The following is a 26,609-nucleotide window of genomic DNA, read 5'->3' as shown; positions in this document are numbered from 1 at the left end:
ATTGTACACTCTCGGTTCCTGACAGTCACTCGAGTGTAGATGGAAATCTAATGAGGAAACAACGCCAACCATTGCATATAAACATATCATCACACTAAATTCACACAGGGCTGGTTTCGACTGCCCTACGACTGCGATGTAGCTATTCCCAAGCCTAGTTTTTTTTATCAGAAGATATGCATTAGACAGCGATGACTCCGTGACTTACAATTTAGCTTCTTCGCTATTAAACAGAGGGCGGTATTCAGAGCAACCGTCAGAGTTGCGGCACTGGGTACCGTTTCGGTAAGCCAGTTTTGGTAAGACAGTTTTAGTCTGATCATAGGGAAAACAAGTCTTTGATATTCTTGGTATGTCTTAATCGTATGACCAACGATATAGTGCAGAAAAGTAGAGAAACTGATGAGTGTTACGATTATTATGCCAGCTGAGTTCGAACACAAAAGTGGAATTCATGCTTTGTTGTTTGGCAATTCTCTCCGCATGTAACTGCCATCCGCCAGTCTGAACCACAAACTTCCCATAGGAAACGCACACTTCTCAAAGCATACTGTGTAATGCTGACCTCCTTTGATCCACTGGAGCTTTATATTATACTTAATTAGGCAGATTATTACACAAAATATAAATAGTTAAGCAGATCTTTTCACTAAATAAAATCTAGTTAAGCCATGCCAGACTATAGAAATCTACTTTGCAGAATGTTACACGACATGAAACTACTTAAGCAAATGGTTCACTTCCTACAATCTAGCTAATCAATGGCATACCTTGTCGATCAACTTTGTAGAATGTTACAAAATATCAAACTGGGTAAGCGAATGGTTTAACTAAATAAATTCTTGTTAATAAATGACATACAACATCAATCCACTTTACAGAATGTTACAAAATGTGAAACTATGGAAGCATATGGTTTCACTAAATAAAATCTACTTAAGCCATGACAGACTTTGTCAATCTACTTCCCTGAATGTCACCCAATACCAAACTAGTGAAGCAGATGTTACACTAAATAAAATCTAGTTAAGAAATGGCAAACTATATCAATCTTCTTTACAGAATGTTACACAATACCAAACTAGTTGATAAGCAGATGTTTTACTAAATACAATGTAGTTAAGCAACGACGAACTATATCAATCTACTTTGCAGAATGTTACTAAATATATCAAACTTGTTAAGCAGGTTTCATGCAGATTGTTAAACCGATACCACTTCATTTACTCAGAAGATTACTCCTTTAATATCAATCTAATTATTAATAAGCAGAGAGTAAGACTGTATAAATCTGAGTAAATGGTAATATTAATAATGATATTAATGTCAATCTGGTTAAGAGAGGCGAACACAACAATCATCCACAATTGATTAGCAAACTGTCATACAATTGGTCTTTAAACCTAGAACTTAAATATAGCCACACCTCCTATTTATGCTAATTACGAGGTACACCACGAATTTTCGTGGTCAAAAATATCGAGCACCACACCGTCTGTCTTCGTTATCCGTACATGTAATGTAATTCATATTGTCAAAAGATGATTTTTTTATCTTTATATAATAAGACTTATTTCATTCAGGTTTTGTTTTATAATTAGGGTTTACATCTTTAATTGTGCCAAGGCCACAAATGTTTTCAACTGTGCAATCCGATATGCTTGACTTTTGCTTATTTAGAACGATGGTCTTGTCATACATGCAAGTCAAGTTTTTCTACAATTATTATACTCTCTGACAAATTTCGTCAGATTGTGTTTTATTCATTAACTTTACATTTTCTTGCGACTATGTTACTATGACAACTTGATGCCACAATCTCATTCAATAATATGGTTTAGAAAATAACCTGGAACTATCCATCTGCATACAAATGTTTTCGCATAAGTCACGAATTAAATTTAATTAAGTATTTTCAGTCGAAACCAGATCATCATTTCTAGTGCTTTTGAATTATCTTTTAATTCCCAGAATATTTCACACATTCTTCTATTTCGTGATTCACACTTTCTCGTTCTCTTCCATGATTCTTGGGACCTCGTAGATGCTTTCGTCGATGTTTCCAACAGTTATGTACTCCTGTTCAATAAAATGAAGAAAACAATTCACAATTTGTTGAATTATTGATAAAAATACGAGTGGGTCCCTCACTAACATAAAGTTTTATTTGTATTTTATCTTATAATTATTTGCTAATGTTTTATGTGTGTTTTACCATTTCCTCACTAAGCAACGCCTCCAGATTCTCGACAACATCTCGAAACGTTGGTCTTGCCCTCGGGTTGGTATGCCAGCAACTGCGCATAATGGAATATCTGAAAAAATGTGGTATATGATAAACTGATGAAAACATGTAAGACCTGCTAAATAAACACGCCATCTTATTGTACTACCATAGATAGTTCCAGTGTCTGTTTCAGTAGATGGTGTCAGTCTATTTCACATCTTTGTGATCACCATTAAGTGTAAATATGTCTTTCTGTGATGGATTTTCTTTACTTCTCATGACAAGTCATCAAGTTTTGACACTGGTTAGTACTAGTTGCACACAAATGACTGGAGTGGTTTATCAGCCTAATTTGCTTTACCGTAGCTGCGGTATAAGCCCGGTTAATACTTACAGTTGTTTCTTGCAGTTACTTGGCTTGGACATGCGGTAGCCTTTCCTTAGCTGCCTCACCATATCTTTTGAAGTCATAATGTGTGGGTATGGCCGGGCACCTATCATCATTGTTAAAATTTAATTCAGCAGTGTTTATATATATTCCTCTTAAAAAAAATTATGTCACGTAACATCATGGGCTGAGGGCTATTATTTAAATCAAGCTGTTGATGTAATCTGATTTTACATCTTCTTCGAGAAATGAAAAACATATTTGAAGTCTGAATAAAAAATCTTACCAAGTGTTACGATCTCCCACATCAGAATCCCGAAAGACCATACGTCACTCTCAATTGTGTACACGTCATCAATTAAGGACTCCAGTGCCATCCAGCGCATGGGCAGTGGACCCTGTCGGGCAAATAATTGCCCAGCCGTTTTAACGACAGTGTACATTTCTTAGATAACATGTTTCTTCGTGTTATTATTGGGTTTTGTAAGTCCGTAACCAAATACTTCTTTCTATTTATACTAGACACAAAAACCCCTTATGAAGTGGTTACAGCGGGATATGATGATAAAATTATTGGTATGTATTTCAAGAAAACAAACGATACCTGGGATTCTCGCTGGTAGACTCTGATATTCATGACGTCACGTGCGAGTCCAAAGTCAGACACCTTGCAGACCATGTCTTCACCAACCAGTACGTTACGGGCGGCCAGGTCACGGTGAATGCACTGCAAAGGTCAGCAAGATTTGGAGGATTGTGGATTGTGAATTGTGGATTGTGGATTCTAGTCAGTTGCGACTTGAAATTGCAAGATGTGAACAGATAACGGATCAGCTGTTGTTGTTGTTTGATTTTCTGATGTGCTTGAAGTGACTTACAAATAGAAGGGTAACCGCAAATCTCACATTTGCATTGGAAATTTGGTATCCCAGTCGGATACCTGAATTCCATGGCCATTTTGAAAATGAAGTATCAACTCTATTGTAAAAACGAGCCAAATCCTTTTCAATTTGATCCCCATTTTCTCAGCAAATACTTTTCAAGTCTGGATCACACCTTGGAATCTTACTTGCTACAAACTCTCCAGTGCAAGGGTCACAGACCCTCCATTAAGAAAAACAACTGCGGGCATTGAACTGTAGGCAATATTGGGCCTATTTACTAGTCTGCAATCTTCAGTCCTTAATACCCACGTCAACAGGCCAAATTGTTGAGCGAATGGAATGAGGGCGCTTTGATAAAGTGTTACATGTTGCTTTAATTCAAAAACAAATATTATATATTCTTCATTAGTTTTTTAGATTTATTTATTAAAGAGTACCAAATGTGAAAATGTGATAGGGCTACCAGCATGGGCGTCGTGAGGGGGGGGGGGGGGGGGGGGGGGGGCAAGGGGGGGCACTTTTTTGCCCCCCTCTAAAAAAAATCCTGTCGACGCCCATGGCTACCAGTGAATCATACAGCGCCCTAATACTACCTTTTTCGAAGCCAAGAATGCCATTCCATTGGCTACGTCCCTGGCGAATTTGACCAAGGTCAACGAGAGTGATTGACTCAGACCAGAAATGTTGCCGTAGCCGGTCCCAGTATCTGTGATTCTGTATCCCATCAGAACTTTCTTGAGGTCGCCCTCACCCAGGTACTCCACGATGAGATAGATGGGATCTTTAATAAATTAAGCTTACAAAGTTACTAGCAATAATACTAATAAACCTCATGGCCGAATAACATGACATGAAAGATTTCTTATTTTTTTTTTCGAATGCAGAACAATGAGCTTCCCCGTCCGTCATTTTGATATTTTCAGTTTGGCATCTTGATAATTCTTAATTTGGGTATGAACAAAAAAACTCATTCACGTGTGTTCGGTCACAACTGTTTTTATCCACAGACCAATGTACTGGGCAAATGTGTTCTCATAAACATAAAGGGTTATGCAATATCTACAAATAGAATTGGATAATCAATTCAGGACAATGTACTACGTTTTAAAGAAGACAAAAAACTCCTCGTAGCGATTTCAAGAATGTCTACAGTATTTTAACTCCACACTACACATTATAAAGTGAGTATTTTTATTTGCATAGATTAATATTGTAGAAAATAATAGCCAATTGCACGGAGTCCTACCTGTCTCTATGCAATAGCCAAGTAATCTGACGATGTTTGGGTGAGACCCAATCTTTTTCATGACGTCCAACTCCTCCAGGAGCTCCATAGTCGCCTGTCTGTCAGCGCCCTCTAGTGTTAGGGAATAAGTTAACTTTATGTAAATACATTATTTATGATATTCGTGAACTTTTTGCTTTGCACATTACCTTAATACTTTTCTTGTCATTACCTAGCTGTTATGGGACTCTTTGAGATCACAATAGGAGCGTATGTGGATTAACACAAAGGAGCTACACGATGCACACAAAAGAGTTTACCCAAGCGGAATAGCGCCCTCTTAATGTAAGATTCATAATGGTGCCACGCTAAGGCTATGATCTGGGCAATACGACGACGTTTATTGCCGCCGTATCTACAAAGGCTATAATATGATCTTTGCATGCACTGCTCAGAATCAGTAATGTTAACATGGAGTTTACCTTTGATAGTTTTGATTGCAACCTTGGTTCGTTTGTCAACATCCTCGATCCCAAGTGCGGTCCCCAGCAGCACTCTCCCAAAGGCACCTCTACCAATCTCTTTCTCGATTTCAACGAGATCTCTCGAGAGCGATAGATTGGGGCCTACATTGCCATATGCCGCAAGCGCAGCTTGGATCTCGTGTCCAGGGTTGCACTCGTTCGCTGTCGATGCGGACAACGCACCAAAGGGGATAGCTGACAATTGAAAACAGAGAGAGATGTACAAATATTTTGTGTATGGATATTGTCTTTTCTTGCAATCAGATTTGATGGACACCAAGCAACAAAGTTGTAATAAGTCAATCATATATGTCTATCACATTCAATCACAAGTCGTCGTAAGTCATCATTTAGCAGTTGTCATAAGCTAATAGCAAGACAATCACATGCCAATCGCAGGCCGTCAAAAGTGATCAAAGTCATCTCAGGTGTAAAACAAGCCAATCAAAGTCAATCACAAGTTATCCCGAGTAAATCCCAACCTATACTAGTCTCAACAGATTTTCTTTTTCAAACGAACCACGAAGAAGGCTCAAACTGGCACTGAATTGTTTACCCCGTCATTTGAGGCCTTAACTGTGTTTTGACATATCAGTGATTTGATTACATGATAACCTGCTTTTGACTTGTGACTGTCTTTTGATTAACTTGTATTTTAATGTTATCGACCTATGATTCAGTTAGAATTGACTTGCGATTGACTTGTAATCAATATATTGTTGACTTGTGATCGAGTTGTGACCTTCTTGTGTTAAACTCGAACCGTGGCAAACATTTTGGGGATTATTACAACTCTATAATTACGAACCCATTCTTTGCGAAGGTTCCTGATTGCGTATATGCATGTTTTGTATATTTGTAAAGATTTAATAAACTCATTACTTATCTTTTTGTGACTCACCCTCGAGTTGTCCATCTGCCTGTATTGTACAAACTTGATCCTGTCTTTCTGAACGCAGTGATTGCGAATTATGGTTTGGCTGCATGTAACTGCTGAGAAACAAAACGTTAAATTTGCTCAACCTGATGTTTCCAAATTTACTTCATGTGGTCTGCATTTGATGAAGGGGATCGTCTGAAGTTTTTGTTTACAAAAAAAGGTATTGTTCACTGCATCCTTCCAGACTCTGTTTATAAAGGCATACGGACCATCTGCTTTTCATGAATTTTGCCTTCAAAAGTTATGACAAAATGTTCAAAACCTATCATATTGAAGTTTAAGCTCAATGGATATTACCCTTTTCAGTGAAAATAAACAGGGAAAACCATACACAACCTTATCATCACAAAACACAGTTTCGTCTATAGCACTCTTTATTTCCAAAAATCAGTCCATTAACTGATCGTTGGAAATCATCTACATTTCCTGATTTCTTCTAAATCACAGCAAGCCAGCCCAAATAATTTCAAAGGGTGTTTAGTATATTGTACCAATACTAATCCAAGAAAGCTTTTCATAATAATTCGAAGGTTTCTATCGGGATAAACGCAAATGATCAAGAAAGATTGTATATAGTGTTTCTGTGTCCGTTAACTGCGTCTCACCTGTCATTTCTGACAAGCTGGTTGTCACAGTCGTTCACTAATTCTCGCTTTTTACGCCGCCACATACAAATTATCAACAGACCAAGAGCTGCCAATACAACGATGAGGCCCGCCACGAATGGTCCAACTATGACTCCAACATCCGACGGTTCTGTATGATGTCAAGAAAACATTGTTAACATTATTTCAATCGCTTGATGCAATGTTGTTCTGATTTTTAACAACGTTTCAAAGAGCATACAAAGAGGAATTTGTATCCTTGTGCAGACATTCCTTTGTTGTCGTGTACTAAAATGTTCGAGTTGAAAAGTGTAGTTTAAAAATGGGGGAAGGGGGATCCTCAGGGAATAAACCCTGAAAGTTTAACCAGAAATAATTTCCTTGGCTGAAATTTGGACTTAATCCCTTTTCTAAAACTCTTCCATTTGCGACGGATCAACATAGCTTGGAAATTCCTAGTGTTTGTGTAAAATCTATACATCTATTTCGTGAAAACCTTGTGGAGACATCTATTCATCTATAGAAATTGCCCTGTGGAGACGTATACAATATTTTGTTCCGTATGGTACACACGTCTCCAGAGGGTACGGTGTATCAGATCACGTTGGCGTGCGAAATCTTTGAAAATTAGTTTCTCCCGTATGGAAGACCGTATGTTCTTGCAACTTTCAGGGTTTATTCCCTGAGGATCCCCCTTCCCCCACACGTTTTGTTTTTACGGAGGCCAAGTTTCCGGTGATAAAAACGTTTCGACAATTCAGAACGGATGTGCCCCCCCCCCCCAAATGCTGGATACTCTGCTGCACCGACGGAATATGGCTTTAACTGAGCAAGTGCCCCTTTTTGATGATGCATAGGCCTATGCCTCCGTTTTGAAAAGCTTTCCGCTGCCGGCCGCTGCTTAAAGGTCAGCTTTACCAGTAACAAATATATTTACGTTTCAGAATCAATGACGGCTAAGTTTTCCCTTTTCCCTTTTCTTTTTATGTTATATTTCAATATTTCCATTATACTGAGCATATTTTCTGAGAAACACAACGTTTAAATTGCTATGTTTTTGGGGATCACTGCTCTGTTACAGCGTCTAAGTACGTTACCGGATTAGCTTTGCTGATAACAACCGGCACACTTTGGAGTTCGCAACCACACGTCTGATTTTTCCAAAGAACACGTAAATATATATTACAGTCATGCATTGTGTCTGAAACAAACTATGGAACATTATTGAGGCGATTCGAATTTTATTAAGCCGAAACTGGAGACGAAGCCTAGGTTTGGGACTCCAACCTCTGCCACAAGGGAGTGGTGGTAACAGTCACTAACTTACCGTTGCTGCTAGATACCCCTACAGACACACCAGCTGTTATCACAGGGCTAGTATTGGGCTTGCTGCTAATGTCATTTGATGTGATGAAGTCAACGCCAGCCGTCGTTGTCCTACTTTGGGGTTCTGCAATAGACGACACAAGTGTCGTTGACCGGAAAGAGAATATTTTTTGATCAGCTGATATTATGATGGAGGAATTTCGTGCGCATGATTTTACCCTTTACTTTTTTTCTAGAGTATGCTCGATTATCTGTTTCGTTCTCTTTATAAAGAGTCTTCAAACTAGTTCGTCGCCTCCTCCTGGAAATTTGTAGAGAATGCAAAAACAGACAGGACTACCTTAACGCGTGTTACTTAACCCACCTTCACATGCTGGTACCGAGTCACTCCACGTGACGTTGTTGTAGCCAGTCTCAATGCATTCAATGCTTGATGCTCCATGGAGGGTATATCCAGGGTCACAGGAGAAATCTACACGAGTCCCGAAGAACTTGAAGTTGTTGAGATTGTAAGACAGTGAACGCGGGTTGGTGATGACGTGGTCTCCGTTGGTGGGTGGTCCTGTGTCATTACTGCACACTCCTTGCAATACTTTATTAAGAAAAAGAAAATTCCTTTTTGCGATTTGCTACTGAACAGATGATCAAATTTTAGGAAAATCGGCCGAAGCACATGATAGTTAAGATGAGGAACACCATGTTTCCCCTCCCGGTCCTACCAACGTTTCCCCTCCCGGTCCTACCAACAGCCAAAATACCCCAGTCCTGATTTAAGCCACGCCCCGTCTACTATTGGCACATGTACGTTTAAAAATACGTGGTGCATATTCAAATTCTATGGGTTAAGCCTTACTTTCGTATATAGAGATCCGATTGGAGTCCCCACAGAGCTGGTTTCTGTTTCCCCTACACCTATATTGACACTCATAGTCTGCCCTTTCCCCGTCTCTTTCGTAGTCTTCGTTACTTCCACAAAAGCATTCATGTGCGTATTCCAGTCCTGCGTATCTGTAGCTGATATATTCTACATCCAGACAGCGTCTGAAGCACCACTCTACAGACTGATTGATGCTGTGTATTGGTCCGATCGGGAGCACACGTGTATCGCTGACACAGGTCACATCCTCACAGTCCACGTAGCATCCAAGATAACCAGGAGCTGTTATCAAAAGTCAGAATGAAAAGTGAAAAAGTATCATCACTCGTTAAATGCAAAGCAGCACTTTATGTAGTGTCTCAACAAGTTTCAGTAGTGTACATATAGCAGACTTGTATTCGAGTCACCAAACATCGAGTCCGAACCCGAGTCCGAGTCACCTCTGCCGCTTCGAGGGCACTCCCCCGCCAGATTTTCTCAGGCCAACAAAAGTGCCCCTCTCGCGGTCATAAATGTGCCCCCCCCCGAGATAAAAACAAAAATGCCTTTCAAACGTACACATGAAAGCACTTGGTACGTTCGTTTAGGGTCAGCCCCGTGCCGTTCGATTAGCTCTGACGTCATTCTCGAGGCTCAGCCGGGTCAGCCACCACATACCCTTCTCGTACAGCAGAGCCACTGTCTGGTGGAAGTACGTCACCCCATTCCTTCCTCCATGGTCACCCATGCGTTGTTCATTCCTAGAAACGGACAAATATGGCGGCCGGACAGCGGAAATCTCAAGTGGACTTAAAGTTGACTTTATTTGAAGTCTCAAATAGGGACTATGTTATCATTTATTGAGTTCATTGCGACTTTTGAGGCTATAATTTAAGCCCAGTTTTGAGTTTTGCAATTTGACTAAGCAGTACATCTTAAACTAAGACCCAATCCGAAACGGGCGGTTTGTCAGTGGCTACGGCCACGGCTAAGGGCGTCACATGAGGATCGTGATGGCCCGCGGTTTAGCGTTCGATTAGCACGGCTGTCGTGGCTGACCCGTCTGCCTTTACCCGTGTCGACCCGGGTGAGCTAAACGAACGCATCCGTTATGATTGCGCTCAAAAATTGTCTCATCCCTTGTTATGCAAAAGTGCCCCTCAAAAACACAAAAGCGCTCGCGCATAAACAAGATTGTGAACTTTTTCGAGATGGAAAACTATCCCTCGAAAGCACGAACAGCCCTCTCGCAATAATAAAACTGTGCCCCTCTCGAGATGGGAAATGGGCCATCAAAACAATAGTGCTCCTCTAGGTACATAATCTAAAGTCTAGTACATAATCTAAAGTCTTGTCCTTAGTTGAGTCATTGAATTTCGGCAGTCGGATTTACTCTTTCTTAGGTTTGCTCAAGACCAAAGGCTGAGTCTGTCACATCGTCCTCTCTTGGGTTGTAATGAAATTATGCTGGCAGTGGGAAAGCGCAGGTTGTAGGATAAATATATACTGAATGATACTTAACAAACAAATGATTACGGTTCCCACTGCAATGACGCGATCAATCAAACAGACATTCGTCCATTTTACCCCGGCAAAGGGTGGCCTACAAGTCCAAATATAGGCCGTGGGCTCGAGTCTCACCCAATCAATTTCTTCTTACAGGTTTTTAGACAATATGCCTACCCTGTATAGCATGCCTATCGGTGAAGGGCAAGAGTTCTCTCCGAGAACTCAAAATTGTATTGACATTCAAATGAATGTGCTCAATTAAAACAAAATAATAATAATGACTTACCGTTCCGCGGCTGTGACAAAACAAACACAAGCTTGCAAGCTGTGGTAAACAGAGCAAAAACAAACATGCAAGGATCCATTACTAACCAGGCGATGCTTTAGTAAAAAACATGGCTATGTTTCACCGACAATGACCAGATTATGTGCACCAGTACTAAATGCACTCCACTCATAGATGAAAAATGCGCGATTGCAGATTTACTAATAGCTTAGTCCTTTGTTTAGACTGTCACCGTGTCAAACATCCTTTGCTATGAGTTGCAACTGCAACTCAATACGATTTGTTTCCGGTTAGATATCCGTTACGGCTCACTGCATGTGTTTGTATGTAAATGTAGAACCAATGTAAAGGGAAGATACAACATTTGCAAACATACAAAACCGAAATGATCAAATTATCACGAAATACCTTGAATTGTAAGTGATTGACGGTCTAAAGCATCCTGTAAAATAGTGGCTCCTGGTATGCTGACATTTTCAAGAAAAATTGTGTTTTGCCAACGCTGGTCGAAATTGGCTTGTTTTCAAAAACTGCTCCCATTTTTTTTCGTTATTCCGCATTTTCTTTGCGATTGATTACACACCTGTTATATGGTACAAGCCTTTTAGACTGATTCTCTATACCTTACAATTTCCCGAAGTCTATAAATTGCTCCAGTCGGGGAACCGGACTTGATTCACTGCTTCAGGTCTTTGGGTTTTTTTTGGGTCTTTTACTGCAACATCATCCATGGAATAATATTTCAACACCCCAGCCACATTTCGGAAAATCATGGATTTGTCACTGGATTGACGTGCTCAATATTTTTTATATGTCTGTATTTTTTTTCAATACCCGAAGTAAATATAACTAGAAATGTGTTTGTGGACAAAAACAAGCTGTTTCGTGTGTATGTAACGACTCTGTGACGATGACGACCGTCACAGCTTCCAATTTCATTGATAACACATGTCATGTACATGACATGTGAATATGTCAGCATTCACATGTGTATATACAGATTTTAAAATGCCACTTTAGGCGAGGGCAGATAACTGTGATGACGTCATCGTGACGTCACATCAATTGTCACATGTAAGACATCCCGGTTTTAGTACCTACGGACTTGTTACAACCAAATCCAACCTATATATAAAGGCATTATGAATGCCCTTTTAATGTGACGTCACATGAAATGTGATGACGTTGTGATGACGTCACTTAAATTTTGATCTATAACACATCCCGATATAGGTACATATCAAGTTCAAACCAAATTGGATCTTTTGTACTGTACATTTAGACATTTAAAAATGCACCTTTAATATGACGTGACATGCCTTGTGATGACGAAATCATTACGTCTCTTCAATTTTTTATCTATAACATATCCCTGTGTATGTACCCACAAATTTTCAACCCAATCGGACTTGTTCTTCCAAAGATATAAGGCTTTGAACTTTAACTTGACCCCTGATGACGTCACGATGATAAAAATCTTCTATGACTATTTAGGGGTGATGATCTAAGAATGTGCCAAGTCTGAAGTCGATCAAATTTAAGAATGTGCCAATTAAAGTATAATGTTTGACGAAAACGTGTACAAAACATATGGGGAAAAATTGTATCTTTAAAGTGACGTAACCTGACGTTTTCTTCTTCTAGGACCGTAGTTTAAATATGTGCCATAGGACCGTAGTATAAATATATGCCAAGTCTGAAGTCCATCAGATTTAAGAAAGTGCCAAAGTGTATGGCTTGAAGAAAACGTGTGCAAAACATATGGCGACAAAATACATATTTAATGTGACGTAACCTGACACCTGATGACGCCACGATGACGAATTTCTTTTAGGACCATCTTTGGGTAGTAGTCTAAGTATGTGCAATGTCTGAAGTCGATCGGATTTACGAAAGAGCCAAAGTGGACTGGTAGAAGAAAACGTGTACAAAATATATGGGGACAAATAACTGAAAGAGGAGGGGGAAAACAGGGGGGAAAAATCTTAACGAAAACAAGAGCTGTTTCGGTGTGTACACAGAAACAGCTAATTAAATTCTGCATACTTAATAAATACTGTTTTCACCTGAGCATATTTTGTAGCATATTTTACGGACAGTGTTTAGAGGTAATGTGTTTCTTTCTTGTTTCTTCCTATTAATATCTTGTGTGTTTCATCATCGCATTAATATGTCCCATGCTTTCTTTCTCAACAACCTTGTAAAATGATAAATTCTAAATGGCTACCAATCATTTTAGCAAGTTGGAGTCTCCCTTTAATTGAAGGAAGTCAATGAATGGCCCATGCGTTCGCTGTAGGGGTTATCATTTGCACTCACCATATTGTTGAAAATACTAGGAAAGGCAGTTAAACTTAGCATAATGTCAAAAACCACAACCCACATCACCACCACAACCTGTGCGTGTTTCCTTCGGGTAATGTTGCTTTCCTCAAATCTAAAAGAGGAAACGAAACTGGTGCAAACAAATTCAGGAAGTAGCATAATATATGTTAAACAGCATGATAGACCGCAGAATGCTTCCGATACCATTAAAAAAATCATAACAGACATTAATATTTTCTCAATTGCAAAAAGAGAGAAATACACACCATACTACGGTAATAAAGTTCTCGCATTTATCAGCTTATCATTTTATAAACAAGTTATTTGATCTCTTCCAATTTTAGGGTATTCAAAAAAAGTTAACCTGTTTTATTAATATTGCTGGTTATACACTAAACAATACTTTGAGGGCACCTCAATGGCGCAGGTACTGCAGGTCATCGTTATTTTTAAATATGAAGTCTCAAGCTGTCGAAGCGATTCCTCGCGATATCTGAAAAATAAAACGATTTTATTTAAAGCAACAACGTAGCCTAATAATCACGCTCCTACATACCGCGCTACAACATGTAAACGATATTTAGTAAAATGAAAACGGAAAACTCTTTTGAAAATTCGGGCGATTCACAATGCAGTGCGCCACCAAGAGTCTGCCATGGAGAATTCATTTTTCAAGTTTACGGTCGACAAAACATGGCCCATTTGAATGAGTGTCAGTAGACAACATGAGCTTATTTGTTATAGACTGGGGCATAGCTATCTGCCGCCTTACAAAAGACACCATATTGATAAAAAGAAAAGAAAAGGGCAAACAGATACTCGAATCATACGCTTACGAAACTACAAACCGGAAAAACGAACAATTTCAAATGTCCGAGGCTGCGAATTTGTCGACCATCTCCCACAATGCACTGGAAAAAATGAACTCTCCGTTGCCATCTCTCGGTAGCGCACAGCATTGTGTATCGCCCGAGTTGGGCATAATATTTACAATAACTTTGAGGACGTAAAGGGCCCATGTAAAAGGTTTTTTTTTTTTAAGTTCAATCATTGAAGATGTACGATTGTGTTCCGTTTAACATACATTATTTTTAATATCCACATTGCCATTTTAAGGGCGTTTTGGTGCCCTTTGATTTTATTATGCTAATACAATTATGTCCATAATAAAGAGCAAAACTGTGATGTCATTAAAGAAGCTTCACAAAAGTCGGACAGTTCATGTTCCGTATGCAATGTTCCGTTGCCGTTGTTAAACAAGGATCTGCGCACGCGCAATTTGGTAATGAACACCGTGAGGTATATGCCTTGCGCGAGTAGTACTAAACAATCCTTAAATGGGGATTGTCACGCGCCTGGCGCAGAACGCAGCGGTGCCGGTGTAGTGACCTTTTGATCATACTGATGAACTATGTTTTGAAATATCTTTCATGGTAAGCTTGTTTTTTTAGTTGTAATGATTTAATTTTTTCTGGGTTTCTGCATGGGTCACTTAAACCCATTAAGTACTTACCCAATATTTACTCAACCTATAAACAAGTCTAGTACCAGAGTGTACAGCATTCTATTCATTTGATTCAAAGTGGCTATTCACTGGAAGTCTTTTCATCCATCTGGGTAATACAATATGGGGATTTAGCCCACTCATTTGCGTTACGGTGTATTCCAATACGATAGCACTAGTCGCCCCGCTCACAAGTGACAGTAAGTCAGTCAGTGAGATAGGTAAAATCGATAGTCTCAAATTAACTAATTAGCATCAAAGTGTTTAGACTAAAGTGATCTTAAATACAAAAATCATGGCAGAATTGTGTAATATAAATGTTTGGTCATTTTGTCTAGGCCTACAAGAAAGATTCTACCAGGATCACGTTTCCGGCCATCATGACTTTAATGATCTGGACAATACTGTTACTTGCTCTTTGGTACTATCTTCTTCATGTGCATATGTTGATATTCAGTTGAGATCCACGTGCCAGAGTTGTAGTCCGGTTTTCACACATCAGTACAGGTCACGTATCATGTGAAGTCATCATAATCCATTCTCGGATTTTACTGGTAATTAACTCACTTGTGCGTTTACTCGTGACGGTATGGACTACACTACTCTAGGAGACTACGCATACACCAGGAGAACTTTGAGCCTACTTGTTCAGTCTTCTTTCAGATGAAGAGAGATAGCTATATGAGGATGTCTGTGTCTTTGGTTTTTGAAGAGGTGTATGGTGTTCTTGGAAGACCCTACTAGGACGACGATCAGTGTTTGTACTTCATTGAGTACGTCGGTGGAGTAGTGCATCGCTGGGATCCGGTGACAGAGAAACATGAGACAAGACAAATCGGTATGGTAGGAGCCACTTTGGTGGTTCTGCTATAACAACCAAGGATTTTACGTTTGCGATCTACGATTTGTGCTTACAGTGCTAGCACAGAAATTGTGTGCTTACCCTGTAAACATAGAATCCTTACATACGACATTCTGAACACATTTCACAAACCTTGCCTACCTGTGGATATAGACGAATCAGCATGGGCGTCGCGAGGGGGGAAGAGGGGGGGGGGGGCGCTTGCCCCCCTCCCCCCTGGAAAAGCAATAAACAAGGGGGGGGGGGAGAAACAAAGAGGAAAAAAAAGAGAAAAAAAGAAACGAAAAAGAGGCTCAAAGTCATAGTGGTGTAAATTTAATGAGTTGGGGGGGTGGGTGGGCAAAATGTCCCTTCCCCCGTCTAAAACTGAGAAATCAAGAATGTGTTCAAAGAATTTTTTGGGAAAAACATGTTTTGCCCCCCTCTAGAGAAAAATCATGGCGACGCCCTTGCGAATCAGGGCACGCGATTACATGACATACACAAACAGTGGCGTCAGCACTGGGGGCGGGGCCGGGAGGGAGGAGAGGGGCAACTTGCCATTGGCTAAATTGTCATTTTTATGAGCAAAATTAATGAAAGCGACAGCACCTCACAGCCGCTACTATTACTCCCCCAATAGGCGACGACGAATAGCGCCGCCTGTTGACGATATATCGTGTCCAAAACTGGAATAGTCCCCTAATAGTCAGACAACAGCCATCGTTTTATATTTGACAAGCTGATTTACCCGATCATAGATCGGGTAGGGCGTAGTGTTGGGGATGAAAATTTGGGGAGTTAAATGTAAATGGGGATATAGTTAAGGAGACATGCAGTTATAGAAAAGCAATTTCTGTGGTGTGATCTGAGGCAATTTCTGACCACTATAACCAATTTTAGCAAAAGATCATCTTTTAAAGTTTTGAGTTTGGAGTAATTGAATCAGCTACATGTATTCTGAGCAGTAGAATCTTTGTTGTAGGCTACAATTTTTATTCGGGGAAGAAAAAGTGGGGGGGGGGAACCAAACAATGTCCCCCGCTTTAAAATGGGGAGGGGGGGGGGGTTGTTTCCCCCTGTCCCCCGTCGATTTACGCACATGATAATGTACCATGGCAACTGTCTGTAAATGTTCCCGTTGGTCTGTTAAATTGGCATTTTGTGAGGCAGTCGCATTTGGAAAACGCAGTGAAAAGGTTACCGTAGTACACAGGCGAAGGCTGATTGTACAGTTTCGACAATAAATCATAATGCAATAAAACGTAAAGGTAGGTGTCATTTGAAATGAAAATGTTGAGTGTTACCATAAATTTACAAACGGTCTGAATCATGGACGAAGGTCATAATAAAGTTTCAGTATTGGACTCTTCAACAAACGTAAACTTGAACTTCTTACAATTTGCGAGACCGTCTGCGAGGAAAAAGTCGATTTAACTTTTATTGAAGTTGGTTCAACCATCTATATAAGAGCAAGTTTTACTCGGCCTCCGAGAAATGTTTGCTCCTGAAAGGATCCGAGACCGCGGTCTCCCTCGACACGTACACCAAAATGGCTCCACGTCCGTGGAAAAATGTGGGTGTCTTCCACCGGGTCGGACACTTTTTCGTCATTTTTTTTGTGAATGCATCGATCCTTCGTTGACCCCAAACAGGCCCCCGAAATTATAACACAACACTGAAATATACGTGGCGGGCAGCGAACTCACAACGCTCAGCCTTGGTGGTGGAAGCATGGAGCTGTAAACACATCATGGAAGCAACAGCACTCTACACGTCACATGCTTGCGCTTCAAATAGCGAGCACCGTAGACCCAACCTCGTTTCTAGGGTGTGGAGCAGGCTGCAGTGCGCGTTGCCATCGACAGTTTTGCATAGCCCGGAAATACTACGCAGTGTAGACTTTCGATTGGTCAGACCGCGCAAGGCATACTTAATGTGTAGTCCTTCTGAGTATTCGTTGCACTTGGCGCAGGGGCGGCAAGCGAAGCATATGAAAGAATAGGGGCACTTGGTGGCCACGCACCATGGAGAAAAAATATTTTACCAAGGTCACCCCACCCACAATTTGGTGAACGCTTTTGCAGAACGGCCGAGTAGAACACGTAAACGGAACCCCTACGTCGAAGCCGCTGACCTCGCACAGTCTAGACACGCAGAAAAGCCAGGACAGGGGGCGGCCAGGCAGTCAACGTGAAAGCGCACACGACGGCAAATTCCTGCGCAAAATGCAGTCACGAAAAATAGACGAAAAGGATCGCCGGTCCGTACGGGAAAATCAGGACGACCCGAAGTGTCCGACCCGCCGGAAGACACCCTCCGCATTTTTCCACGGACGTGGAGCGATTTTGGCACCGCGGGAGCCCGCGGTCTCGGATCCTTTCATGAGCAAACATCGTCTTGGAGGCCGAGTTAAACTCTCTCTTATATATATAGATACACATAATTCTCCACAAGAAATAAACACAGTCAGCCTGGTCAGTCAAGTAAGCTCTGCAGAGACTGATGTTGAAAGCTATTTAGTTAAACAAAACCAAAAATCCATACAGCTTAAGTAATGATTAAGTAATTTTGAATTTGACTTAGTTTATTTTTGTATTTGTTCATCTTAACATCATTTGTTCAACTTAACATTCAACACTTAACTTATTTGTTAAACTAGTATATCTATGCTCGGTTTTCAGCGATATAATTTTGCACCAGTACTACACAATTAAAAAAAATTGTACTGTCCGTTCTGTTTTGGAGTTTCATTCTAAAAAGAAAAATGGATTTTAAATCGTTATTTTCAAAAATACAAAAGTTATTCATTTGTTAATGCAGGAGACAACGACGAACAAAAGTCGGCTCTGTTTACCTGTGGATAAATAACTGCGATAATAAAAATTTGCGATAAAAGCGCTGTGTACTCGGTGCTTATGAACGTGTCAAAAATAAAAGAGAATATATTTACAGGCTTGATGTGTTGCAACTTTAACCAACATATTAAAATCCTACTCTTGAATTTTGGTATGGTATAACACTAGGGGGTTGCAAACCTTAACACGTGCTTTCCTTTATTTTGTTTCCAGGGACTTTCGGGTCACATGGAAACGAATGTCAAAGGGAAGTGCAAACAGGGCTCCCTCTACTGTCTGGATGTAGACAGGTTCGTGACCAAACACATCGACGGAGATCCAGGGGAGAAGTTACAGACCGTTGCTTTCCCCTGCGCATGGGCGTCGCGAGGGGGGGGGGGGGGTTGTGGTTGGGCAAGGGGGGGGGCGCTTGCCCCCCCCCCCCCCACACACACACAGGGGAAAAAAGGAAAAACTCATATTGTTGTTAGTTTAATAGGTTGAGGAAGGGGCAAATGTCCCTGCCCACCCTTGAAAAAATGATCAATCCGGAAAATGCTGGAAAATATAGGGATTTTTTGGAACAAAATGCTTTGCTCCCCCCCCCCCTCTAGAAAAATTCCTGCGCAGGTGTAACATCATGCTGCTTTGGAGGAAAGAACCTGGACACGCTGTAAAGGATGGCCTGAACGAACAGAAACAACACCAGCAGCCATTGGCTGGCTCGTTATTCAAGGTCACTGGGTTAGGGTTCAAAGGTCGACCTTCTTACCGGTATGCTGGGTAAAATATCCGAGTTTCAATTTTGGGGGCACATGGTAGGTGCACTTGACTGACGTCATAAACACTTGGTCACACTCACACACGATACTCGTGGCGTGAGTGCGTAAAACCAACGTATCTGTACCCGATTTCTGCATAGAAGCATGTTTTGTAAGATTATGTGAAATCGGTAGTTTTTCATTAGAAATGAACTATGACCATGAATTTCTCAGATGACAGAATGTGGATATTTTTGAAAACTGTTTTGTGTGATGATTTGCATTTTAAACACTGAAGGAAAGTCTGCACTAAGTGGATATAAGTTGAAACAGACAAACACACATTCTAGTTTGGTGAGAAAATAAATCACAATGGACACAACAATATGCTTGAGGATTTCACGTCAGCCATTTAATTATCAATGCATGTAAAATCGGTACTGTTTAATACATGTGGAGATACATTTTGATTTCATTATTTTTGTACTTATGATATTTTGGTTTGTGTATTCATTTCAGATAGAACCACTCAAGCAAATACTGCACAATACTGCACACTAGTTCACACTTGGATTGCACACCATTCTGCTGCTCGGTATAATAACAAGGGCAAAGACATTGACAGTCACAGTTTGTGGCATTTCGTCATCATTGGAATTGTCACAATAATTATCCGTCACAAAACTGTCGTTTTCTATAAGTAATCACAGAAGCAGAACATTATACTTTGCCAATGTCTGAACCAGAGCAAATCATAATTGACTTATTTGATTAATTCACATATGCTAATCTTGTAATATTTGTTGTAAGCTCTTTAAAAGACAGCACTTCTGAAATGACGTCGTTGAAGAAAATACAAAAATTGAACAACATTTTTAAGTATATGTATATTAACATGTACATCTCTCGACGCCAAGTCAAGATCCAGTCGCATTTCTATGTACAAGTCTGCTAATTTTGTGATACAGGTTTCTACAGCGGGTTTACATTTGTTTTTATTCGTAGATGATATTTTCAACCCATCCAGGTTTTCCTTCCATTGTTAGCGGTGGTCCACTGTTTGTTTGTCCGTCTGAATAATTGACTCTCGTCGTAGGCTCGGCTGGGAATGATTCGCACATGTACAGCGTGTTCTCAACCCACCCACTCTCCTGATCACGTGATGGAGCCACGCCCTTTGGTTGGTCGCTAGGCACGTTCTCGTTATCATCGGGGCTGGTGATGTCATCAGGAGTAGCGTACACGTCATCAGAATCGGTTTTGTTCTTGATGACCTGACTGTAAATGGGCATCGTTGATTGGTCCGTGATCGACTGGCTCACGATCTCCGGTAGTGCGTAAGCGTTGTTTGTGTAACTGTCTCCAAATGTTACCCCCCTAACATCCGGGCTCTTCTTATTTCGTTTTCTTCTGGGAAAAAAAGTCAGAGGAGCATCTTCAAAAAAGTGTTTCGCAGTGACATCGTTACATACATAGCGGAGTAACTTTTATTTGACAGTGCTAACTGTTAAAAGGGAGACATGCAACATTTTAGCCACATAAAGGTATCATTAGACAGAAACTTCTAAGGGAGGTTTACGAGGTTTTACGGGAAGCAAGAGAGATCTTTGGATTGTTCGCCCAACATAGAAATACCTTATTCTACCTGGGGGGGGGGGGGCAGTTTGTTAATACACCAGTTGCGTGTCGTAAAACAAAACCTTTAGAAGGATTTTCGCAAGACGAGTTGCAATCGTACAAAATGCTACATCATTCAATACGTACCTTTTCTTGCAGAGGAGAACCACTAACAGTATCAGTGTAGTTAGCACTCCGGCTCCAACAGCTATTCCAACAATTGCTCCTGTAAAGAAGAAAGGATGGAAAAGAGTGGGAATTGGTCTGTTGAGGGAGGGGGGGGGGTCGGAGGAGGATAAAAAGGATATTGCAAAGATTGGCAAAGAGAAAAGAAACATTTAAAGGATTAATGATTGAAAAGTGTTGCAAAAGTAAATCGACTTTGCAGCCAAAAAGATTGAGGAAACATCACACATTTTGATTAAATTCATCAGCAAGTCCAGCGGCTCCAATTTTATTTAATATTAAGTGTGCACAAATCCACAGCTTTTTCGTTGAGTTTGTTTCTGCATTCAATAGGGATGTTGAAAAATAGAGGACAACAGGGTTCCCAATTTCCGCAGGTCCTTAATTGGGCGATCTTGTACAAAACATATGGGAGGTCTTCCTAAAAAGTACCAACACAAGATGGACAACAGGGGGTCCCCGATTGCAGGAAAATACACAATTGTGTGCGTGGGCGACAAACCCATGTTGGTACAGATCGCATTCAAAATGGCCGTCATAATTCCCTCTTTACCACCGTTGAGAGCCACGGAGTCCGTAAACCGGTATCGCGGTGAATTATGGGTGAGAATTACTACTTTTCGTACCTGTCTGGAGCGCTCCGGTATTTGGTTCGTTGTCCCCCGGTGTCTCGCTGGGAAAATCCGTCGAAGAGGGCGTCCTATCGGTTGTCGAGTTTCCACTCGTCATCAGTGAGTCAGTGACAGTGCTTTGTAAATGCGTAGTGGTAGGCGCAGATGTCGTTGGAATTGTCGTGTTAGTAGAAACTGTTGGAGAAAATAGAAGACGTCAGATTTTTTTTACAGAGGTTTTGTGGGCAGTTGCGTTGCGAGAAATTTTTCTTGGGGTTGTTTTATCCAATTTTGATTTTGGTCCGGGGCCAGCCGTGAAAATTCGTAAAGTGCAAGGGCGGTGTCAGCATATTAAATGTTCAGTGCTTGGGGGCGCTGTCAAAATACAAAGTAAATGATATTAGCTCGTCACATCTTCAGTCTTCAGTAAAATCTAGTTTAAGGCTTTTCTCATTTTGATCGATTACTATGTCTTTCTGAAATACCTTCACATGTCGGTACCGAGTCACTCCACGTGACGTTGTTGTAGTCAGTCGCAATGCATTCAATGCTTGATGCTCCATGGAGGGTATATCCAGGGTCACAGGAGAAATCTACACGAGTCCCGAAGAACTTGAAGTTGTTGAGATTGTAAGACAGTGAACGCGGGTTGGTGATGGCGTGTTCTCCTTTGGTGGGTGGTCCTATGTCGTTACTGCATACTCCATCTGATACTGCAAATTTAAAGACATTCATACAAAAATAATACATGTACCTTGTGCATTTCAGATGCGGGGTTGGGATCAGTGTTATAGTCGAGTCAATCACAATGCCACCACCAGTAAATCACAAGCTACTTCACAAGTCCGATCACAAGTAACATGAGATGGGAGTGACAAAAATACCTTCGTCTCAGTTCATTTGAATAGTGTGACTTCACTTGACTTGTGTTGGGCCTTATGTACGAGTCAGCCTTATCGAATTGAAAGCGAGGTAAAATCTGTTCTGTTCATTCCAAAAATTGTTTTGGAACTTGCGAAGAGAAATGAAAGCATTTAATCACTGATTAATTCCAGTATTCTTCAATGAATAATTTAAAATTTTGTAATTAAACATTCCCTAATGTTATAAGCCAGATTAAAAACGAAATGACAGTAAAATGAGGCTGCATTATGCCTGCATAAACAGTCTAGCGCCATCCCATATTCCCATTCATTAGTTAACAAATAATGAAATACATTAAGAGAACTCGACAAAAATGTTCAACTGGTGCATAAGACCAAAGGCGGATCCAGAACACAATCTTGGGAGGACCAAAAAGAAATGGTCTCCCCCCCCCCAAAGTGGGTCTCAAAAATGACGGCGTAAGGCAAGTTCGGGGCCTGCTTCAGACCCCCCAAAATTGTTGGATTCTAGATGCTCTGTGGAGCGTTCTGAGCCAATTTCTGACCAATTTAACCTATTTTGGAGGAAAAGATGGTAGTGTACGCAGTGCCTGCCTTTATTGTGACGTCATTTAAAAAATGGGTGTTTTTTTTTTGGGGGGGTGGCCCCTGTTGGCCCCACCTCCCCCCCCCCCCGGATCCGCCCTTGTGATGGACTCCACTACAACACTAGTTTGAAATGCCAATCCACATTACAAAAACCTGAGAAATGTGTTTGACAGGTTTTTATATTGGTATCTGTTCTTACCTCTGTACACAGATAAACTCCAACTGTCTCCACAGATCTGGTTGCTGTTTCCGGCGCAACTGTCTTGACAATCGGACTCCGGCTTTTCCCCGTGTTTGTCATAGTCCTCGTTATTCCCACAGTAGCATTCGTATGAGTATTCCAGTCCGGCGTATTTAAACTGGGTGGGTTCCAGACAGTGTCTGAAGCAGCGCTCTACAAACTGTTCATTGGACGATTCACTGATCGCCGGGAGGGCGCGATCAGTCGAATCACCAAAACATCCCAAATAGCCAGGTACTGAAACGAGAGAGAAAGCAGCAATTTATCCAGTTATGCTGGTCACTGTTTCCTTGACACCTACCTTGACAAGTCAGTTTCAGTCATAATGTTATACATGTTGGGGAAACCCGTTCAAACAATGACAGCTCTCAATTCTTTAAAAGTTAAAAGGCTAGACATGCTGTGTAGAAACTGAATTTTCAATCATAATGTAATGATCCCATGGTGCGATCAACAACAACAAAATCAGACTTTACATCTGGCTTGCATAAGTTTGATTGGTTCAATCTTAAGCCAGTTGCTATACACTTGGCTTGGGTTCTTGGGTAGGTTGAATTTAGCAGGTAATCTTTCTGGACAGAAAAATGAACTCGATCAAATGCAGAGAGACATAAACAATCTCGAGTCATACATGAAATAGTCGTAGACCTACTTACAGTTTTGCTGCTTGGAGGTAACAAACGTGAGTTGGAAGGTCATTTTCCACAGTATTGCATGTAGCAAGCGAAGACGGAACATCTTTTCGCCCATCTTTGTCATGTCTGCAAAATGTTCTTGAAATGAAAAAACAATTTTACACCTCACACATCAAATCTGCCGTCTAGCTTACAGGAAACACTAGTAGCTACATTATACTTTATATCAAAATGTCTACACATACAAGGTCGATTGGCATTTACAGTGCCTTTTACAGTGTTACGCTGGACAGAATTACTTCCCCAGGCGGAAAATGTATATACGTGCATCGAAACGTTGCGGAACTCTAGTGACGTGCAGCTCTATCTCAAATTGCACGTGTAAGGCAAAACCGATCCCGGAAATTAAACATGTGATTTCTAGCGACCTTCATCTTGAGATCCAGAGATCACCTGACAAAATGTTAATGACATAAGAATATGCTGGATCTTTAGCTCGTTTACTATTGACTCCCTCTTAACATGGATTATTGAAATTCGGAAGGCAGTTCAAGACATGGGTTCTTAATGTCTTAAAAGCTATTAAATACAATCGTTAACAGGTTTTACAGAGTAGTCATTTATAATTGTTACTACTACCGCCTGTGCGCCTTACCAGTACACGGTCAATGGAAAATGTCACATTTTACGCTACTTTTCGTACAAAAAATTGACAATCAGTGTCATAAGTTCTATCGATTAGAAACAAATCCCCCCGCGTCAAATGGAGCGCTTTTAAATCTGGTCTGAGGGAGAAAAAAATGTGATTCTTTAAAAAAAGAGCTCTTTTACAACTCATGACGTAGTAACCATTCACCAACCGATAATGTCGCACAAATTGACCGACATTGTATCACTTTACTGATAATGTAACAACAATTGACTGATCGTGTAGTTACATTTACACGATCAGTTATGCATTATCGGTCAGCAACAAAAATGTAACAAAATTGACTGATAGTGTAGTATATTTACTACACTAATAGTCATTTTTTTGTTACATCAACGGTTAGTGATACAGTATCGGTCAACTTTTGTGACAATCGGTTGGTGATACATTTTTCATTGATTACTGCATTACCAGTGGAAACAAGCTCTTCTTTGTCTCACGGTCTAACGCTGTAAAATTTTCTTTGATCAATTTTCGTGGAGCAGCTGGGAGGAAAGTAAATTGTTAGCAAAAAAAATGTTCTGGCAGTAAAATTCCACTGAGTTACAGGCAACATTGCATGACAGTAGGGCATGTATTAAAAGTGTGTTTTTGCTCAGCAAATATTTTTTGTACTAAGTAAATAACTGTGGTAAACGTCGTGGTTCAATGGCTATGGCGACTAACTTGTGCGGTTGATCATAGTTACGTGGATTTTAATCCTGACGGGGAAAATACTTTTGTGTGTATTCTTGGGCAAGACACTTTACTACAACCGCCCGTCTCCATCCAGGAATATTAATTGATACCTGTAAGAGTAAAACACCTACATGTGCTGATCTCGAGCTGCTGTCGAAAACTGGTCTCGAAGCTTGATTAAAAGGGTTACTACTTAACTTTGAAGCGTTTTGACACAATGGTATAGGCCTAATGCGCTGCGTCTGAGAGGCTTTGGTTTGTCATTTTAATTATAATTAGTAACAATGGATGAACAAAATATTTACCCGTGTCTATCTATTCAAAACAAAACATTGCCCTCGAACTCCGTCAAATGCACGAGCTATAAAGCGTTAAAAAAACATCATCTTATGAAAAAGGCCTTTGCTCTAGTCCTTCACTGTCTTTTCCAAGGTACTCGCCTCAAACAATTATCTCACCGGTATTCGATGAAACTACCGGTACTTGATTCAATTGTATAATCCGCCATTATAACAAAAACAACTGATTATAGCATATTAAATTGTTCGGACCATTGACACGTACCCGTTAGAATGCTGTCCAGTCTTTGGCTGAGAACGTTCGATAGGTGTACGGTTCAAGTGAAGGTTGCTTGTGTGTGGGCACATGCACATCTCCATGGAAGTTTATCTTTCACACGCACGTAATGCATTTCAGGCTGTATGGCGCAATAGAGGAAGTGGTTGTGATATGTGAAACCAATGGGTACTTCCTTCCTCGTATTTGTACGTCATCTAATGAGAGCAAGTCTCAATCACGTGCTTAAAAGGTCAGTGAAGTGCTGAGATATTATTTGTTCTGCAAATCAGTGGAATGGTACGGCTGACTAATGATGACTAAACGATGTTTGAGGATCGGTAGAAAATGCAACACAGTGGCCAAAAAATGGACAAATAGATGTTCTACTCGTGAAATGTGAGCAGAAAAAAATGTACTTCGTTGTTATTATTTAGTATATTAAATCGTGCATGTTAGCAAATCAATAACGGGTTGATAATGGCGGCCTATTTCTCTCTTATTTCCAAAGAATGAAAATTCAATTCACTCCGATCGACCGGAACCAGGACCAGACGTTTCAGTCAATTGTTGATTAGATTCAGTTTTCACTCGAGTTTCCCCTGGATTGATTTTTCCAAAGTATTCCAATGTAAATTGAGTAATTTTCATTCTTAATATTGTCTAGTCCCTATAGTTTCATTAAAAAAAAAAATTCCCTACTACCAACCCCTTTTCTCTTCATTTTCGGGAAGGGAGGGGAGGGGGAGGACTGGCCACCTATTTACATTGGCTTGCAAGTCTTCATTCATAGAATTAGCAATTAACCTATCCAAGTAGAATCGCGTCAGCGCAACTTGTAAATTATTGTCCAATCACATGATATAC

At 40.5% G+C, this 26,609-nt stretch overlaps 2 protein-coding genes across 3 annotated transcripts; both read right to left on the bottom strand.

Moving 5' to 3' along the window:
* Window positions 1–571: 571 nt before the first annotated feature.
* LOC119728077 (fibroblast growth factor receptor 1-like) lies at window positions 572–10,926 on the bottom strand. Its single transcript, XM_038200152.1, has 14 exons — window positions 10,771–10,926; window positions 8,973–9,278; window positions 8,484–8,711; window positions 8,121–8,243; window positions 6,794–6,944; window positions 6,150–6,241; window positions 5,207–5,443; window positions 4,746–4,856; window positions 4,093–4,280; window positions 3,220–3,342; window positions 2,902–3,013; window positions 2,622–2,721; window positions 2,216–2,315; window positions 572–2,079 (listed from the first exon to the last, which is right to left on the bottom strand). The coding sequence occupies exons 1-14, from the start codon at window positions 10,847–10,849 to the stop codon at window positions 2,002–2,004; spliced, it is 2,028 nt and encodes a 675-aa protein (XP_038056080.1). The 5' UTR covers window positions 10,850–10,926; the 3' UTR covers window positions 572–2,001.
* Window positions 10,927–19,593: 8,667 nt separating this feature from the next.
* Window positions 19,594–25,808, bottom strand: LOC119727159. Of its 2 annotated transcripts, none has more exons than XM_038199022.1 (7): window positions 25,752–25,808; window positions 23,822–23,938; window positions 23,124–23,402; window positions 21,938–22,165; window positions 21,468–21,647; window positions 20,803–20,881; window positions 19,594–20,448 (listed from the first exon to the last, which is right to left on the bottom strand). In XM_038199022.1, the coding sequence occupies exons 2-7, from the start codon at window positions 23,922–23,924 to the stop codon at window positions 20,034–20,036; spliced, it is 1,284 nt and encodes a 427-aa protein (XP_038054950.1). In that variant the 5' UTR covers window positions 23,925–23,938; window positions 25,752–25,808; the 3' UTR covers window positions 19,594–20,033. The 2 variants fall into 2 exon arrangements, with proteins under 2 accessions (XP_038054950.1, XP_038054951.1); XM_038199023.1 differs by having other exon boundaries at window positions 19,594–20,445.
* Window positions 25,809–26,609: the final 801 nt, after the last annotated feature.

The sequence above is a fragment of the Patiria miniata genome, unplaced genomic scaffold (assembly GCF_015706575.1).
Source record: "Patiria miniata isolate m_02_andy unplaced genomic scaffold, ASM1570657v1 HiC_scaffold_20, whole genome shotgun sequence".
NCBI classification, from domain to species: Eukaryota; Metazoa; Echinodermata; class Asteroidea; order Valvatida; family Asterinidae; genus Patiria; species Patiria miniata.
The sequence above is the reverse complement of the archived record's forward strand: the minus strand, read 5'-3'. Positions and strand labels throughout refer to the sequence as shown.

What these genes read in the sequence shown, in the direction of transcription:
- LOC119728077 (XM_038200152.1), bottom strand. Translation starts at nt 10,849, where the DNA reads ATGGATCCTTGCATGTTTGTTTTTGCTCTGTTTACCACAGCTTGCAAG. An exon ending in CTCGGTACCAGCATGTGAAG is followed by an intron (nt 8,244 to 8,483) that starts GTGGGTTAAGTA and finishes CGTCTATTGCAG; the next exon opens with AACCCCAAAGTAGGACAACG. An exon ending in CAGCTTGTCAGAAATGACAG is followed by an intron (nt 6,242 to 6,793) that starts GTGAGACGCAGT and finishes TTTGTTTCTCAG; the next exon opens with CAGTTACATGCAGCCAAACC.
- LOC119727159 (XM_038199022.1), bottom strand. Translation starts at nt 23,924, where the DNA reads ATGACAAAGATGGGCGAAAAGATGTTCCGTCTTCGCTTGCTACATGCA. An exon ending in TACCTCCAAGCAGCAAAACT is followed by an intron (nt 23,403 to 23,821) that starts GTAAGTAGGTCT and finishes CTCTCGTTTCAG; the next exon opens with TACCTGGCTATTTGGGATGT. An exon ending in GTTCTCCTCTGCAAGAAAAG is followed by an intron (nt 20,449 to 20,802) that starts GTACGTATTGAA and finishes TTTTTTTCCCAG; the next exon opens with AAGAAAACGAAATAAGAAGA.